Source organism: Odocoileus virginianus, chromosome 13, assembly GCF_023699985.2.
Source record: "Odocoileus virginianus isolate 20LAN1187 ecotype Illinois chromosome 13, Ovbor_1.2, whole genome shotgun sequence".
Lineage (NCBI taxonomy): Eukaryota > Metazoa > Chordata > Mammalia > Artiodactyla > Cervidae > Odocoileus > Odocoileus virginianus.
In genome coordinates this window covers 18,076,299-18,093,971 of record NC_069686.1, presented here as the reverse complement: position 1 = coordinate 18,093,971, position 17,673 = coordinate 18,076,299, and the positions used below count along the sequence as shown (strand labels likewise).

The following is a 17,673-nucleotide window of genomic DNA, read 5'->3' as shown; positions in this document are numbered from 1 at the left end:
AGGCCTCAAATCAATCTGGTCAGAAAAGTCAAGATTCTTCTCAGGGATGCCTAGAAGGTCACCCTTGTCCCACGTTTGTTTTTTGGCAGAGATTAGTTGGGGACACACAATAAGGATGGCCTCGCAGAGAGGAGGCCTGAATCTGGCGAGGAGGGCTGTTTGACTTGCCCCCAGCCTCCTCTCCAGTAGACACTGACCGCTTCAGAGGGGATGGCTAAGGTTCAGGTTCTCATATAGGAAGGGGCCAGAGCTCTCGAAGCCCTAGAATGCAGTTCTCCCACACAAGGTGAAGTTGGAAAGGACTCTGGGTAAAACTCTGGACCTCATAATTGCAGGCAAAAGTAAAACCTCACTGTTTGGAGGCATTGGGGTAAAACTATGCTGTGCTTTGCTAAGTCGTTTCAGTCGTGTCTGACTCTCTGCAACCCTATGGACTATAGCCTGCCAGGCTCCTCTCTCCATGGGATTCTCCAGGCAAGAATACCGGAGTGAGTTGCCATGCCCTCCTCCAGGGGATCTTCCCTACCCAGAGATTGAACTCACCTCTCTTACAACTCCTGCATTGGCAGGTGGATTCTTTATCACTGGTGCCACCTGGGAAGCCCATATACTACTATACTGCTAAGCAAAATTTTATTGAGCGTTGACCATGTGCCACACACTGTGTTACATCATTGCCTGGTTAAATGCTCACAACTCTGACATAGCTATTATCTATTTCATCTTATAGATCTGCAAAAAGCACGGAAGTTTAAGTGGGTAGCCTAAAGTCACCCAGTGATTGAAGTCAAGAATTTTCCAAGTGTAGGCCTTAGTGCTTTCAAGGAAAAACAAAACAAACTTGTAATTCTGCAGACTTTTAGGTCTGCATTACACACCTACCCCTGGCCATTGAAGGGAATGCCAGGAATTAGGGTTACTTCCAAAGCTAGACAATAGCTGTGTGGGACCCAAGGTGGAAAGCAGAGCTGAATCACGTTTGGACCTTACCCGTCCGAGATGGTGAGGTGGAGCATCTGTGGATGGTGCCGATTCCACAGCAATTTGCATCGGTCTCCGTGGGAACGTGCATGAATTTGTGTCGGCGTGATTCGTGATTCATATGTGATAGTATGGGTGTGCTTGTGAGAGTCACAGTGTGTGACTGTGTGTGCTGCGTGTGTGCTAGCGGAGCCCTGTGTGCCCGTGGTGGCCCCGCATTCCCAGTCTCCTGAGAGCCTGGGTGACTCACTGAGTTCTCCAGTCAGTCAGCCCCAGAAGAGCTGCAGGGCAAACGGACGGGAGGGTCCGAAGTAGGGGTCTGACCCGGCTTCGGCAGGCTCCCCGCGGCGGCGGCCTGAGTGTAGCGCCCGGCCAGCACCGCGGGCGCGGGGGCGGCTGAGACCGCCCAGACGCGGGGCTGTGGCGCTGGCGCCGGCGCCGGAGGGGCCGGGCGGGTGGAGGCTGGAGCCACCCGGTGCTGAGTGAGTCACCGCGCCGAGAGCTGGCGAACCTCGAGCCGGGACTCGCATGCGGGCAGAGCGGGAACCCTCGCGGCGGCCCTGCGCTGAGTGCGCCTGTCCTCGCCCCGCCGCACCTCACCGCAGCTCGCAGCCTCGGATGGATGTAAATGCCACTGTCACTCTTGACCCACCCAGTTCCCCCCGGGCGGCAACTCGAGCTTCTAGGTTGTGACACCAAGGAAAAAGTGCACACATCCAATGAAAACAATAATTTATTTAAATAATCTCTTCATATTGTAAAATCAACATTAAGAGCATGTTGTTTTCATAATAAATAACCCCAAAATACCTTTCATTTCAAGGACAAAGACTTTAGGAAAAGATAAATCCAAATCAGTAGCTTAAACTGAGAAAATCTTTCAAGGGGAAAAGAAAACGTAGGGGTGCTGAGGTCACTGCTAAACCGCAGTTTTCACAAGTGGGGGTTTACAAAAAAATGAAAAGATGAGTATGTTTATACGAATAAATCAGTGGGAAAATCTGCACAGACACATTTATTTACAAACGCTATGTCCAAGTCCAGGCTAATAATCCTGAATAGGTTTTAAAAAAGATAATTTAAACACATTTTTTTTTGCAGTGTCCACATATTAAAAAATCGTTTCTCCCCAACATCAAAATGAGGTCATCCGCAAAGGCACCTAAACTTTTAAAAAAATAAAAATAAAAAAACTCCACGGTGAAGGGTGAGGAGAGAGCTAAGGGAGGGAGGGGAGCGTTCCTGGGAGGAGAGCTAAGTCGGGGGAGGGACTCGGGCTCCAAGTGCTGGCAACAGCCGGGCAGGAAAAAAAGCGGCGGGCCGTCGGGGTCAAGGGGGCGGGCGGGGGGGGTGGGTTGGGCAGGCAGGCAGGACCCGGGAGGTCAATAACCCCAGAGGACAGGAGCTGAGCCTGGGGGCGGCGAGGAGAAAGGAGCCTCAGAGGGCCGGGGCAGCCTCTCGGGCGGGGGAGGCGTCCCTCTCCGGGACTCAGCTCGCGGCCCGCGGCGAAAACGGCGCCGGGCTGCCTCGCCAGGCGGGGAGGGGAGGGGAAGCTAGTCTGAGGCGGGGCTCGGGTCGGCAAGGCCGCCGTGGCAGGGTTTCTCTCGCGGATGCCGGGTTTCTCGCCGAGGAGCCCGGCGCGCGAGAACACGCCTTCCAGTCCCCGAGGGTAGCAGGGCCTGGGGGCAGGCCATCTCGGGCCGCCACCTCCGCGAGCGGCGGGTGGCATCCTCGGGCCGGACGGAAGGACCCTCTGGCTCTGGGGACGAGCAGTGAGGATAACTGGTCTCTGCACTCAGTCTCTGGCGCGGTCTCCGGGGGTTAGAAGATCGTCCCGGCGCTCACCGGGGCGCCCCCGCCGCCACCGTGGTGGTGATGATGGTGGTGGTGAGGTTGCGGGGTTTGCGTCGGGTGCAGCAGCGGCGCGGCGGCCTGCAGGTGCGAAGCGGAGCCGGAGGCCTGATGGTACCACGGGTAGTTGCCCAGGAACGCCGAGGCCGCGCTGCTCGGGCTGGAGCCGGAGCTGCCCGCCCCGCTGCCGCCGCTGCCCGGGCCGCCGCCGCCGCCCCCCATCCGCTGCGGCGCGCCGAAGTCCCAGGAGGCCGGCGCCGAGGCGGGCGGCGAAGCACAAGGTGGCGAGGCGCTGGCCCCCGGGTGCTGCTCCGAAGGGATCTCACCGCTTTTCCACATCTTCTTGAACTTGGATCGGCGGTTCTGGAACCAGATTTTGACCTTTGTGGAAAAGGGACCTGACATTAGTGGAGGAAACTCGGCCTGGGATAGGGGAAGGGAGGAAACTTAGGAAGACCGCCGCTAAGGGGCGCGGGGTGGGGCTGGGGTGGGTTGTCAGCCTGGGCAGGTAACGGGATCACGTGCTGCGGCCTCGGAGGCTATGTCAGTTCCTAGGAGCGGTATTCTCAAAACAATAACAATAACAAACCGAGACAGCAGATGTGTGTGCACTGATAGTGACCGCGGAGGGGGTCAGGAGGGCCGAATGTTGTACCCGCTTAATCAGCAGTGCGCAGAAGGACAACTTGGCACGGGATTTCTGCCCACATTGGCACTTCCCTTCCATCACATCACCTGGGGGATTTCAGCTTCGGGCGTAAAAGGTTAGGCTGTCCAAGGCGCGGCCTCGAAATCCTTAAAATTACTTAAAAAAACCATAGTCCTCAACCTGCCTGCTTCCCGGCCATCCCAGGCCAGTGCCCTCCTCATGCCTCCCAGGCCGTGAACCCTCACCTGAGTCTGGGTGAGGCCCAGGGACGCCGCCAGCTCAGCTCGCTCGGGAAGTGCCAGGTACTGAGTCTTTTGGAAACGCCGCTGAAGAGCCGCCAGCTGGAAACTGGAGTAGATGGTTCGAGGTTTCCGGACTTTCTTTGGCTTCCCGTTTACTATCCGGATTTCAGGCTCGAGGTCTTCCTTCTCTGCAATGAAATGGAATCGTGAGAAATATGCAACCGTGGGAGCCCACGAGTGCCCGCCCGCAGGGAGACTCAAGTGGAGCTTTGCCTAAGCCGGGAGGCGAGTTATTGGAGACGCTGCTCTGCGCTCTGGCGCAACTTTGCAACGCGCTGACCCACGCCGCCAACGAACCCGGGAGCTGGCCCCTCCTGGGAAGAAAGACCGGCGCAAACCTTGGAGAGAGAAGCAGCAGATGGCAGGGAAATGAGGCTACAGTGAGGCAAGCACCTCGGCTGACGTGGCCGCCTGGTGCCACTACCTGAGGTCCCACCACCTGAGGAACGTATCCGGTGACCCTCGGCCGATTGAAGATTTAGGAGGGTAAAGGGCGCGAGGCGAGCAGGGAGCAAGCAATGTGAAAGGCCAGGGCTCCAGATGGATCCCGCCCCAAACATTTTTATCCGCCCTCTTCCCCCAGTAACTAGACCGACTTGGCACCCGTGATGCCAACTTTAAACATACCAGGTTCGTTGTTGGCCGGGGACGAACTGGTCCCGTAGGGCGCGTAAGAAGTGTAGGCGGCGGTGTAGCCCAGATCGTAGCCGCTCTTGGCTGAATACGGGACGCTGTTGAGGCCGCTGGCGTGGTACTGGTAGGAACCCATGTGCGCGTAGGGCGAACCGCCGCCGCCGCCGCCGCCCGCCGGGTGTTGCTGGTTGGTATAGTAGCTGCTGTCGGTAGCTGTGGACACCGGGAGAGTGGGCGACTCCTGAGGCTTGTGGAGGCTGCTGCCGTTGCTGCCGCCGGGGCCAGCGCCGCCGCCGCTCGGGGGCTGCTGGTGCTGGTGGTACGTGCTGGAGGCCGTGATCTGGGTCGAGTGCATATCAGCCACCAGACTGTCAAAGACTCCAGTCATCCTGGCCCGGGACGGCAAAGAGCAGGGGTGGCGGGCGCGAGGGGGGTAGCGAGGCGCCTCCTCCGTCTCTCCCTGTCCCCTCCAGCAGCCAATGTAATTACAGAGGGGGAGGGGGGGAGGAAAACAAGAAAAGTAGCTACGGTCTAGGCAACTTCTCCTCCGGGGGAGGCGATCACCGTGCACTGCTCGGGACAGCTGCCGCCGGCCGCATCCTCTCTCCGCCTCTCGGGCTGCTCGGCTCCTCGCCTAGCGCTGGCTCGGGCGGGGGGCGGGCAGTGGAGGGGGCAGGGGTGGCGGGGCCTGGCCTGGGCTCCGGGAGGAGGTGGGAGCAGGTGAGCAGCCCTGAGCGGCTTTACGATTGTCTGTGGGGCGGGCTCCTGCAGGGTGGGCATTTAACACTCATCACGTGAGCTCAGGCGACGTCACCTAGCAACGGCCAATCCGAGGCTCCCGGCCGCACGGCTTCTGGCGCCCTGGAACTCCGGACCGGAGTGGGGGGTTGGGGGGCGGTGTCACAGGGCGGGCGCTGCGGCTCCTGCGGTCGTGGGTGCAGACTAGCTGCTGCCTAAAGTGAGCGGAGAGGCTGGAGGGCGGGGGACGGTGGGGAGTCAAGGTGGCCGACGGCAGGAGAACAGAGGGCGTGAAGGCGGAGACGGTCATTTCGCCTCTGAGGAAGAAGAAATGGGGTCTTCCCTCCCATTCTGTGTACAAGTGTCGACCAATGCCAGTGACTCCTACTTTCATGTCGGAGGTCAGCATTCAAATATTAATCGAAATAAAGCGATCCTGAGACCTCGGCCAGTTCCAGCTCCGCTTTTCCTCGAAGGGTCTGACATTTACGGTTGTCAGCCCCTGGACACTTGACATAACAAACTGATTTAAATTAACCATAATACCTGCTTCCTAACCAACCCAGAGGGATATTAAGACAATTAATACGGTAATATTTAAGCTATTTTCTTTGTTCCTTGAGAGAAAAGCTATATAAATTCAAAGATATTATTGCTAATGATATATTTGAAATCATTTTCCCTTTATACTTTTCTGACACAGCGAGACTGAGTAATTACGTGTATTTGATGGCTAATTGACAACCAAAACATGATCCCGGTGATTTCCTCTCTAGGTTGGAGAGCTAGACCAGACTGATCACATGGCCTTTCAAGTTCATTGTAACTCTAAATTTCATAAAGAAATGGGATAATACTTTGGTGAGAGTGTTGTCTTGATATTACAAATCTTGGTAAACTTACGGAAACACAAAAGTTTTATCTCATGTACTTAGGACTTTTTAAAGTTATTTTCATCTCAGGATCCTATTTGACCCTATCGCTGCAATTTATTTTTCTTTTAAATCTGGTAGCGACTTCTTCCGTGTCTGTTTCCTCGTGGTTGGAAACCATGGCCCGGTGTTGAGGGACACTCGCCTGCACTGGACTCCGCAGTTCCTGCCTTGTGGCGCCACCTGGTGGAGGTGATAGTGATTGCGGCGCACCCAGTAGACAGTCTAATGACGCCGAGGCGCCAGCCTCTGAAACCCCCCAAAAGAACAAAATAGTAATTAAAAGCCACAAAATTGTGCCAGTGCGTGCCATCTGAAGCACCCCGTCCTAAAGACATAACAGGTCGCTGAAAGAACTTGTTACAACAACTGCCTAATGGAAAACAAGTTGATACTTTGAAAAATATCTTTGGTTTTCTTCCTCAGAAAAAGCAAGTGTGTAATTAAAACTCCAGCATCCACAGAGCTCACTCTCCGCGGAATAGTGAGGAAGGTAATCCGCCTTCAAATCTGCCTGGATTTAATTCCCAGCCGTCCTTTTGGTTACAAAAGGCCCCTAGATGGAGAAGGGTGAGCAGGTTTAGAAAGTCCTGGGAGATGAGGCTCACCACTGCGGCGCAACTTGCTGCTTTGCAGGCTCCAGTCACAACTTAACCTCTTGATAGGTAATGAAGATTGCTTTTTGGTGTCTTCATACCACATGACGAATCTTTCTGTCATCACAGTGGTAGCTGTTTTGACCCAAGGTAGAAACTTGTTTTCCTATTGAAAATGAAACACAAAAGATCCAATTTCCATAGTCTTGACTCTCTCTGTTCCTTTGTTCCCACCAGACTTTTTCATGGTGGCAAGTGTGTTGATTTTATTACCCGTGAGAACCTGCATTAATGGCATGAAGTCTAGGTCAGCTGAGATCTGGAAAATGGCATCTTCCTGGAAGGAAATATGACCCCAGTTCCCCTTTAACTGGAAAACAAGGGACTTGTGTGTGTGGGAGAAAAGACCAGAGGCAATGAGCAAAGAGAGAGAGGGAGACTGACTCAGAATTTTAAACTGCATTTGGAGAATCAAGTAAAGACCTGAGATGTTAATTCTGATAATCCAGGCACAAATCTGGGTTTACCTAAATTATCTGATCCCTGCATCACAATATCCAAATGATTTCTTCCCTTTGGTCTAAAGTCAGGGAGGCAGTACAATAGAGAACTGACACTTTCTTCAGCAGTTCAGAGTAGGGGCATGCCTCTCTCCATAATGACTGGAGAGGAGTTTAGTGGGGCTCAGACTGAGTTTGGGGTAATTAGACATGTCTTCTTGCGGCCAAAATTCCTCCTCCACCTCAAGGCACCCTCCTTCCAGTTTTCTGCTTTCAGTTTTCTAGAGAAGGATGGGGGAAGGAGGGGGCTCAGTGTCTCTGTTCTGGTCTTGTATGTTCCACGTCATCGCTGAGACCTTTCTGCTTTGGATTCCAGGCCCACCAGAGTGTCCCCAGGGCACTTTATCTGGTTACTGAGTCTCACCGTCTCCTTCCTTGGGAGCCTTGTGACAACCCTTGCAGACAAGGACGTAATCATCGTTCCCATTGTACACAGGAACACTGAGGCTCCAGGGTAGAAACGACTTCCTTTGAGTTAAGTACACCTCCTTTCTCTGTTGCCATAGTGTAAACCGCAGGGTATTTACTGTAAGCCTCGGTTGAACAGCTGCCGATCTCAGGAAGACAGCGAGCGGCTCTTTGAACAGGTCTGCCGCGCCTAGCTTTCAGTTCCTGCCCCACCGCCAGCCTGGGTCAGGAGGCCAGGGCGTCCCCTAGCCCGGCGCATCGTGTCTGCGGGACCACTGGGCCTCCGCCACTACACAGAAAGCCAGCTCTGAGGGGTGCCCTGGGGGAGAGGATGCCCCCTGCCGGCAGAGGGTGGGAGCCCGAGGGCCGTTCGTGCGCAGCCAGGAAGGTCTCACTGTCATTCGCCTACTTCGCTCGGGGTCACACGCGCTGCTGCTAGACTGCCCTCTGTCCCCACTCTGCCGTCGAGGGTCCCAGGGACACGGATTTCCGGGCCGTTGGTCCGAGAGGTATTCTTTCGTGTTTTTGTTCCCAAAGTATTACCTCTAGGGTCCTGCAATTTCAGGTCTTCTGGGAATTCGTTCTAGAGGTCACAGACCTGGGGAGAGGGTTTGGTTCATGGGAACCTCTCATCTCCATCTTTCCAGGACCAGCCTGGCCGTGCTCTTATCCTTGCCCCACTGGCCTTTGCATCTTCTGGGGCAAAAGCCTCGCTCAGTCTTTGCGCTTCACTAGTGTCCTCAACCTGGTTCCACCTCCACCCCCGCCCCCAGCCCGTAGTGAGGCCTCGGGGGACTCGTGGTGTGGCCAGCCCCTCCCAGCCCCTCCGGTCTGTAGACAGCAGGGATCGGAGTTCTTGAATCCCACACATTTTTCGTCTCCCTTGCATAGACTCGAGGAGAGGACATAGCAGACACTCTGACGGGAAGGAAAAAACCCTCTGGAAAATTCTTCGGGGACAGCGCGTGGGGCCCAGGGTCCGTGCAGAGCGTAGATGGCCTTCGGGTCGCCTGCCCTGGCAGCCCCCAGCACCCTCCCCTCCCCTCCCCGTCTTCACCCACGGACTCTGGCGTTTCCGCACCTTTGGCGGCCCCTCGCCTCACGTCTCCCGCCCCGGCCTTCCCCACGAGCCAGCCAGCCCCGCTGACCGCTCACTATGCCGGCCACCTTGCCAGCTGTTGGGAGTGCCTGTCTCCTAGGACCTTACACTCTCGTGGAAAAAAAAAAACACGTATTGCCATGATTAGTAGTGATGGCCAGCATTTATTTCTTGAGCGTTTCGGGATCGCCAGGAGTTCTGCCAAGGACTGAGCCCTGGGAACCGTCTTATGAGGTCGGGACACAATTATCCACATCGCGGAAACCAAGGCTTCGAGAGACTTTTTTTTTTTTTTTGGCCTCAGGAAACGTAGCGGCGTCGGGACTCGAACTGCAGGTCCGGCCACAGAGGCAAGGCCGCTGTCACCCGAGGCCGAGTTTCAGGCCTGGGGGTCCCGAGCAGGGGCTCCGAGGCGGCGGCGCCAGGGGTGGACTGGACGGAGCTTCTCCGGGAGCCTAGCCTGCGCCGGCCCTGCCCGGAGGGGCCCCAGCGGACTAGGGAGACCCCCGGAACACACTCGAGCGTCCCCATAGGGGGCGCCAGGGGAAGGCGGGCGCCCCCTCCCGCCTCGCCCGCGAACCACCTGAGCCCCTTACTCTAGTGGGTAAACCCGAAGGGCCTGGCGAGGCCCGAGCGAGCGGACGCTCGGCGTTCGCGGCCCGCTGCGTCCTGGCACCGGGTGCTCAGTTCAGCGTGCTTCTTTCTAGAACTTTCAGACCAATTTCCCGGACTACCTTCTAGGTCTTCCTGAGCCAGATCCAAGCCCCTGTCGCTTTATTGCCTATTCGGCAATTAAGGCAGAGAGAAAGCGGGGTTTCCTGATCCGACCAGGGCGCCCACAATGGGCGAAGGGTTCCCCGGGCTCGGAGGCGCTGCCAGGCCCGGACACTCGGCAAGGCGGGCAAATGTCAGTGGGCGAGAGGGACGCGTCCTCCTTCCGCGGCTACAAGCTTCAGATCTCAGGCCCGGCAGGCGGGCCTTGCGCGCTGATGGAGTAAGTCACCCCTCATCCCCACCGCCCTCCCCAACTCCCATCCCCAGCTCAGAACACTGGGACCTTCACTTTCAGCTGCAGCCGCGTGGCATGATAAGAGCTGTGCAAACAGATGGTCTTCAACAAGGTTTAGTCTTGAAGCTGAAAGGAAAACAGTCTCTGACATGCCCTGCCCTCTGCCCGGGGCTCGGTACCGCGGACGCCGCAGGGAATGATAGAGCCGGGCGCGCTCAGGTGCGGGCGCTCGCGGGCTGCAGGCGGGGCTGGCCGGGGAGAGTTCCTTTCATTCTAGAACTTTCTGCCCTCTGCGGTGCCCAGCCACGGTTGGCTGCTGCCTGTCTGATTGAAAGGGCAACTCTTCCCATAAGAGGGGCGGAGGTGAACCCCTCCCTATGCGCGCGCCCAAACTCGATGGTCACCCGCCGAAGCTCACGCGGGGGTTGTCAGTTATAGCTTGCTTCTGAAACTTACCCAGCCAATTTCGCCTTCTGCCTTACTGATCTGAGACTTTAATTCAGTTTCGATTCACTTTATTGTCTATTCAGTGGTTAAAGCGTCCCCCTCTTCCCCCAGCAGCACCAAACAGGAAAACAACTTGGAAGGGACCTTTGAAACTTAAAGTATCCTTTTGGGTACTCAGATTCCTTTTTTCCACCCCCGCCCACGCCCACCAGTCATCACACACTAAAAGAGTTGTGCCACCTCCTGCGGATGCGAAGAGGATGTGCTTGCAGACTCCTTGTCTCTGGAGCCAGACTTGGTTGGGCTGAACCGCTCCTGTTACTGTGTGACCTTGGGACAAGGACTTCATTTTTCTGTGCTTCACTGTTTGCATCTGTAGAATGCGAGTAATAATACCTTCCGAGGGGGAGGGGCAAAACAGGTGAAGAGGATTAAGAGGTATAAAATAAGTCACAGGGATGTAATGCATAGCACGGGGAATATAGCCAATATTTTATAATAAGTATATAGGGAGTATAATCTATAAAAATGCTGAGTCATTTGTTGTAAACCTGAAACTGACATAATATTGTAAGTCAACTATACTTAAATAAAAAGTGAAAACAAGCAAACAAACAAACAACCCAGTACCTTCCTCCTAGGATTATTGCCTGGGAATAACACATGTTTTCTTGTCTGCTGCCCATGCATCTGAAGAACTGGGCATTTTCTGGTCTAGGCACTGCAGGTTCTAAGAGGCCAAGGCAAGGGTGTTGCCCGGTTTTCTTATCCAGTGCATAAGGACGCCTTCTCCAGGCAGAGGGCTGACAGCCGAAGAGGCCTGCTGCCTCCAGTGGACCAGAGCAGTCTGGGGATATAGGCATCAGCCTCCCAATCCGCAGTGCATAGCCCATGTGTCTTCAGGAGAGGTCAGGAGCTGGGATGTGGGGAGCGCAGGGCTGCCTGCAGCACTGAATTTAGGAAAGGCTCTGAAGGCTGTTCCTAACCCATGTGGCATTGCATTGCCCTTATTGAATCCCCTGGGCAGAGCCCCACTGTGCAGAGCCTTAAGTACTTCCATGTGTGGCATACCCAGGCTGCTTCTACACCTTTCTGAAACTGAAGAGGGGATGAAGAGGAGCCCTGCAGTTTGTTCATAGGAAACCCTCTATAGCTATGCCCAGCTACCTGCATCCTTTTGAAATAAGAGGAAACATTGTTATTTTAAAAATTGCAAAGTAATTTGTAAGAGAATCAAACGTATTAGAAATATATTGGAGTGGTTTTAAATATAGACTCTGGGCTCCCAGTTTCTTTCTTTTTTTCAAAGATCATATCCCCAGGCTATCTTTCTTTCTTTTTTTTTTAATTTAATTGGCTGCTCTGGGTCTTAGTTGTGGCATATGGGATCTAGTTCCCTGACCAGGGATTGGATTCAGGTCCCCTGCATTGGGACCTCAGAATCTCAGCCACTGAGGGAAGTCCCCTGGGCTCAATTTCTAACTTGGCCATTTGCTAGTTGTGTGACCTTGGGAAAATGACTTAACTACACTGTGCCTCAATTTAGTGTTTAATCAGAATAAAACCTCATCATTTGGGATAGTGATGGAAAATTGTGGAATAGACCAAGTGCTGTCTCTCCAAATCTGATTTTTTTGAGGAACATGGCTAGACCACCATTTCCACATGACCCTTGCAGTTAGATTAAAGATATAATTCGATTCTAGGCAATTGATGGAATAGAGGGGGAGCCACTCGTGCCCCTCCTAGGATGCGACACTGAAGACAGAGTTGACTCTACCCTGCTCCTCTTCCACTGGTTGGAACCAGAGTCAACTATGCAGAGGACATGGCCCTAGGCTAATATCTCAGAGGAATCTCTCCTAAGGAATCTTCAGTACTTGCCTTGAATGGTTACCTGGCCAAGAAATAAACTTCTCATATTTTAAGCTACTGACTTTTGGGATTTAAAAAATATATTTATAGCAGCCTAACTACTGTAACCAATATGCCTTTGGAGTCAGGATATGATGACTTTGTCAGCAAGTTACAGAAAGAAAAAAAAAAAAACAACCCAGAACATATTTTATCTGTGAAAGTTAGAGATGGCATTAGAAGCCAAATGTAGAACTCAAACCATTTGATTCCTTGGTGCATTCAGTCCATGAATAGAAATAGGTCAGCACAGCTCATTGTTCTAATTAGGAACTTAAGTCTTAAGATGATCATTGTTGAGGGTCTGGCAAATCTAAGTCTAAATCATATGTGTTTCTTTTTAAAGGTGACAGGTTGCAGAAGTTTTGTCACCCTGCTATGTGTGGCCCTCCTGTTCATGTCATTGTCAGTCTTGCTTTTGGCACATGCTTATTACTCTTAGGAGCTGTCATGAGACAATAAGTCCATTTCCTATTGCAGTCTTTTTTGGATCCACAGTATTGCATTCTCTTGGCAGAATTCAGTTAGCCTTTGCCCTGCTTCATTTTGTCTCCAAGGCCAAATTTGCCTGTTACTCCAGGTATCTCTTGACTTCGTACTTTTGCATTCCAATACCCAATGATGAATAGAATATCTTTTTTTTTTTTTTTTTGGTGTTAGTTCTAGGAGGTCTCCTAGGTCTTTGTAGAACTGATCAGCTTCTTGGGCATAGATGGTAGGGATATAGACTTGGATTACTGTGATGTTGAATGGCTTGCCTTGGAAATGAACTGAGATCATTCTGTCATTTTTGAGGTTGTGTGAAGTACTGCCTTTTGGACTCTTTTGTTGATTATGAGGGCTATTCCATTTCATCTATGGGATTCTTGCCCACAGTAGTAGATATAATGGTCATCTGAATTAAATTCACCCATTCTGGTCCACTTAGTTCACTGATTCCTAAGATGTCGATGTTTATTCTTACCATCTCCTGCTTGACCACATCCAATTTACTTTGATTCATGGACCTAATATTCCAGGTTCTTATGCAATACTGTTCTTTGCAGCATCAGATTTTGCTTTCATCACCAGACACATCCACAACTGAGCATTGTTTCCACTTTGGCCCAGCTGCTTCATTCTTTCTGAGGCTATTAGTAGTTCTCCTCTGCTCTTCCACAGTAGCATATTGGACACCTTCAGACCTGGGGGACTCATCTTTCAGTGTCCTATCTTTTTGTCCTTTTATACAGTTCCTGAGGTCTCACAGCAAGTATACTGGAGTAGTTTGCCATTTCCTCCTCCAGTGGATCACATTTTGTCAGAACTCTCCGCTATGACCCATCTGTCTTGGGTCATACTCAACAACACAACATGGCCGCATAGCTACATGGCTCATAGCTTCATTGAGTTATGCAAGTCCCTTCACCACAACAAGGCAGTGATCTGTGAAGGAGGTCTAAGCTAATGGGATGAGCCAAAATAAAGGCAGTACAAAGGCAAGAGGTACTGGTAATGAAATGACTTAAAATAGGAAACACATTCATGTTGATGTATGGCAAAACCCACCATATATTGTAAAATAATTATCCTACAGTTAAAATATATATAAATTAATTAAAAAAAAAGAAAGGAAATATGGCAGGAAACGTCCCACTAAAAGGGCCCTAAAGGCTTTCCTTTAAGGAGAGTATATACAAACCTAAGTGAAAGGACTTTGAGATGTCATTTTAGACCATTTCAAGATAGTATTTTTGCTTATTGCCAGGTTCTCAGCAGTGTTCTCCTTGCCTATGTCAAACTACATAATTAAGTTTTAGATGAATAATATGCTTTGATTCCATCCAGAACTGAGGAAAATTTATTTCCTCCAGAAAAGTTTGACCACTAAGGAGTCGCATGTACTGCTGCCACACCTAAGACTTTGATGACACCCAGAGATCATTTAACATAGTGTCTTCATCTACATCAGCCCAATTAGTAATAGAACCAACAAACTGTATGTTTTACTATAAGGAAAGTGCTGTTTGCTTTTTTTTTTCTTTAAACAAAACAAAATGTAATCATTTACCCATAACATCAGTAACGCCCCAGACTCTTCACATCTTGTAAAGAAAGCGGCAGCTGAACTTTGCAGCCGCAATTGTGGGGCATGTAGGATCTTAGTTCTCTGACCAGGGATGAAACCCGTGTCCCCTGCAGAGTCCTAAGCACTGGACCGCCAGGGAAGACTCAAGCCCTGACTCTTGTACGCTAATAGTTTCTCCCTGGGTGTGTCTCACTATATGGAGGATTCCATAACACTCTCTTTTTCCATTACACTTTTGATACTCTGACCATCTGGTCTTCTTATCCTAATCCAAAGCATAGCTGGGGGAATCCTGAGATGTTTAAACAAGGTTTTACTTAAGTCTTGGGATAATAGGGGAAAATAAACACCAAAAGTACCCTGGACCCAGATGGCCAAATGCTGTAAACTCTTTTTGGTTTGGATCATCTGTATCTTATATGCAGGATCCCATCACCTAGTGAGTGACTGAATGAAAAAACTGACACATCAGAGGCTTGAAGGGTAAATTAGACTTAGCAAGGTAAAAATTTGAGAATAATATTATAGGAAGAAAGAATAACATGTGCAAATTTCAGAGTCTGAAAGGGGTATGGAAGAAGGTCAGTTGGGTTGGACCACGGAGCCTGAGAAGAGTGTGCAAGATGAAGCTGGCAAGGTAGGAAGGAGCTTGATCATATAGGACCTAATAGATTTTTGACCTAGGAACAATGGGAAAGCTAAAGTTTCAAAGGATTTAAGAAATTAAACTTATTTTGATTTAATTGTAGCTTCACATGCAGTTGTAAGAAATAATAGACATCTTTTGTACCTTTACTCAGTTTTGTTCCAATGGCACTGTCTTACAAAGTTATAGTATAAGTCACAACCACTCCCACCTGCTTCTTGACCCCTCACAATGACTAACCTGTTCTCCATTCCTATAATTTTTGTCATTTCAATAATGTTATATAAATGGAATCATATGAAACCTTTGGGTTTGGCTTTTTTCATCAGCATAATTCTCTGGAGATTCATCCAGATTGTATGTATCAATGTTTTATAATTTTAAAAACTTGTTTAGTAAACTGGTGTACTACTAGTTTAACCATTCACCGCCTTTAAGACACCTGATTGTTTTCAGATTTGGTTATTATGAATGAAGTTGCTATGAATACATGTGTATATGTTTTTGTGTTAACAAGGTCTTTGTTTCTCTGATATGTATGGTCAGGAGTACTAATCCAATATGACTGTGTCTTTGTAAAAAGAAGAGATTAGGACACAGACACACAGAGGGAAGACCATGTGAAGACACAGGATGAAGACAGCCCTCTATAAGCCAAGGGGAGAGGCCACAGAAGAAATCAACCCTCTGTTGGAGATGTTAGCAAAAGCAGAGTGATAATCATTTTGCAATATGCAAGTGTATCAAATGAAATTGTATATCTTAAACTTATACAATGTTATATGTGAAATATATCTCAAGAAACCTGGAATGAAAAAAGAAGCAGCTGACACTACTGACACTTTGATCTGCGATTCCTAGCCTCTGGAATTATAAGAAGACAAATGCTTGTTGTTTAAAGTGTTCTTTAAAAAAGAAAGAGAAGACAAGAAAAACTCTGCAACAGAGCCTGTTAAGAGGATGATAAGACAAGCTACATGGTGGGAGAAAATATCTGCAAATAACATATCCAACAAAGACTGGAATACATAACCAATCTCTTGTTCTTGGTTATGGTGGCCCTGACAAATTAATACACTGCCGAATTGTTGAACAGAGTGGCTGTACCATTTCATATTCTCACCAGCACTGTATGAATCTAGTTTCTCCACCTACTCATGACCATTTGGTAGTGCCACTGTTTTTTATTTTAGCAATTCTGATAGGTGTGTGATGGTATCTCATGTGGCTTTAATTCCCATTCCTCTAATAGATAATGATGTTGGGCATCTTTTAATATGCTTATTTGTCAAATGTATATCTTTTCTTTTTCTGTGAAATGTTTCTTCATGTCTTTTGCCCAATTGGATTATTTGCATATTTATTACTGTGTTTTGAAAGTTTATGTATTTCAGTCTTTGTTGGATATGTTGTTTGCTGGTATTTTCTCCCACCCTGTAGTTTGTCTTATCATCCTCTTTTTTTTTTTTCATTTATTTTTATTAGTTTGAGGCTAATTACTTTACAGCATTGCAGTGGTTTTTGTCATACATTGAAATGAATTAGCCATGGATTTACATGTATTCCCCATCCCGGTCCCCCCTCCCACCTCCTTCTCCACCCGATCCCTCTGGGTCTTATCATCCTCTTAATAGGCTCTGTTTCAGAATTTTTCTTGTCTTCTGTTTCTTTTTTAAAGAACACTTTATTGTCTGGAGAATGAATATAGAAGGGACAAGAATGGATGTGAGGAGACCAATCAAGTATTTTTTCCCCCTGTAGTTTAGTTGCTAAACTAAGTGGACAGAGAGAAAATGTTAGAAATGAGTGAATTCCAGAAATATTTAGGAAGTAGAATTAATGAAATTTGGTGAGGTCAAAGATGAGGGAAGCATCAAGGCCGACTCCTAGGTCTTTGGCATGAATAACTGGATGGATGGTATTACTATTTATCAAGACAGAATATTGGAGGAGGCTTGAATTGAGGAGAACACTATGAGTTTAGTTGTTTTTTTATATACAGTTTTATTGGACTATAGTCATGCTCATTTTTGAAAATTGAAATATATTTGACATAAACACTGTATAAATTTAAGGTATACAGCATGTTTATCTGATACATTAAATATTAATATTTCAAGGCGATTGCCATTGTAGTGATCATTAGCACTTCTATCACATTGCATAATTATCAGCTCTGAGTTTAGTTTTAAACATAGTAAGTTTGAGGTATCTGTATCAGTTACCTATTGCTGTGTCATAACCTGCCCCCAAACTCAGTAGCTTCAAGCAAACCCTGCACCAATGGTCTTCATGACCTCAGTCTGCTTGTGACTTGGTTTAAGTTTATTTCCAAAGCCTAGGGACTCCATTTCCTCACTGAGATATTTTGAGGATTTGTATCTTAAAGTACATCAAACATTTCAAGTGAAAAGTGTTGTACAAGGAGGGCAAAGAATCATTTATCTAATTTTCATGTTTACATAGCATTTGTTTTAAAGTAGTCAGAATCTAAATTCCAAATGTGGTTACAAAATCAGCCTCCACTTAAACTAGTAAGTGCATTTTAATGAAGCTTAATTTAAAAGCATGCATTTGCATATTGAAATTTGCTTGAACCAACTTGTAGAGTGTGATCTCCAGAGCACGGATTTTCCTGTGCTCTGAAAATGTCGCAGTTCTTTCAAATTACTTTTCATGGCCTGGAAATCTTAGCTCAGTTGGTATAAGGGTTAGTAAAATGGAGAAGGTTCAAATTAAATTGTTGTATTGGTTATAAGTTTTCCCAAGTCATACTTAGAATGTTCTTGGGATTGTTTAGAAGTCAAATGTCATGTTTTGGAATAGTGTGTTAAAGGTGT

The 17,673-nt window shown here is 49.1% G+C and overlaps 1 protein-coding gene across 1 annotated transcript; it reads right to left on the bottom strand.

Moving 5' to 3' along the window:
* Window positions 1-1,696: 1,696 nt before the first annotated feature.
* DLX2 (distal-less homeobox 2) lies at window positions 1,697-5,153 on the bottom strand. The gene is made up of 3 exons (XM_020896326.2): window positions 4,411-5,153; window positions 3,727-3,911; window positions 1,697-3,213 (listed from the first exon to the last, which is right to left on the bottom strand). The coding sequence occupies exons 1-3, from the start codon at window positions 4,802-4,804 to the stop codon at window positions 2,803-2,805; spliced, it is 990 nt and encodes a 329-aa protein (XP_020751985.1). The 5' UTR covers window positions 4,805-5,153; the 3' UTR covers window positions 1,697-2,802.
* Between the last annotated feature and the right edge of the window lie 12,520 nt (window positions 5,154-17,673).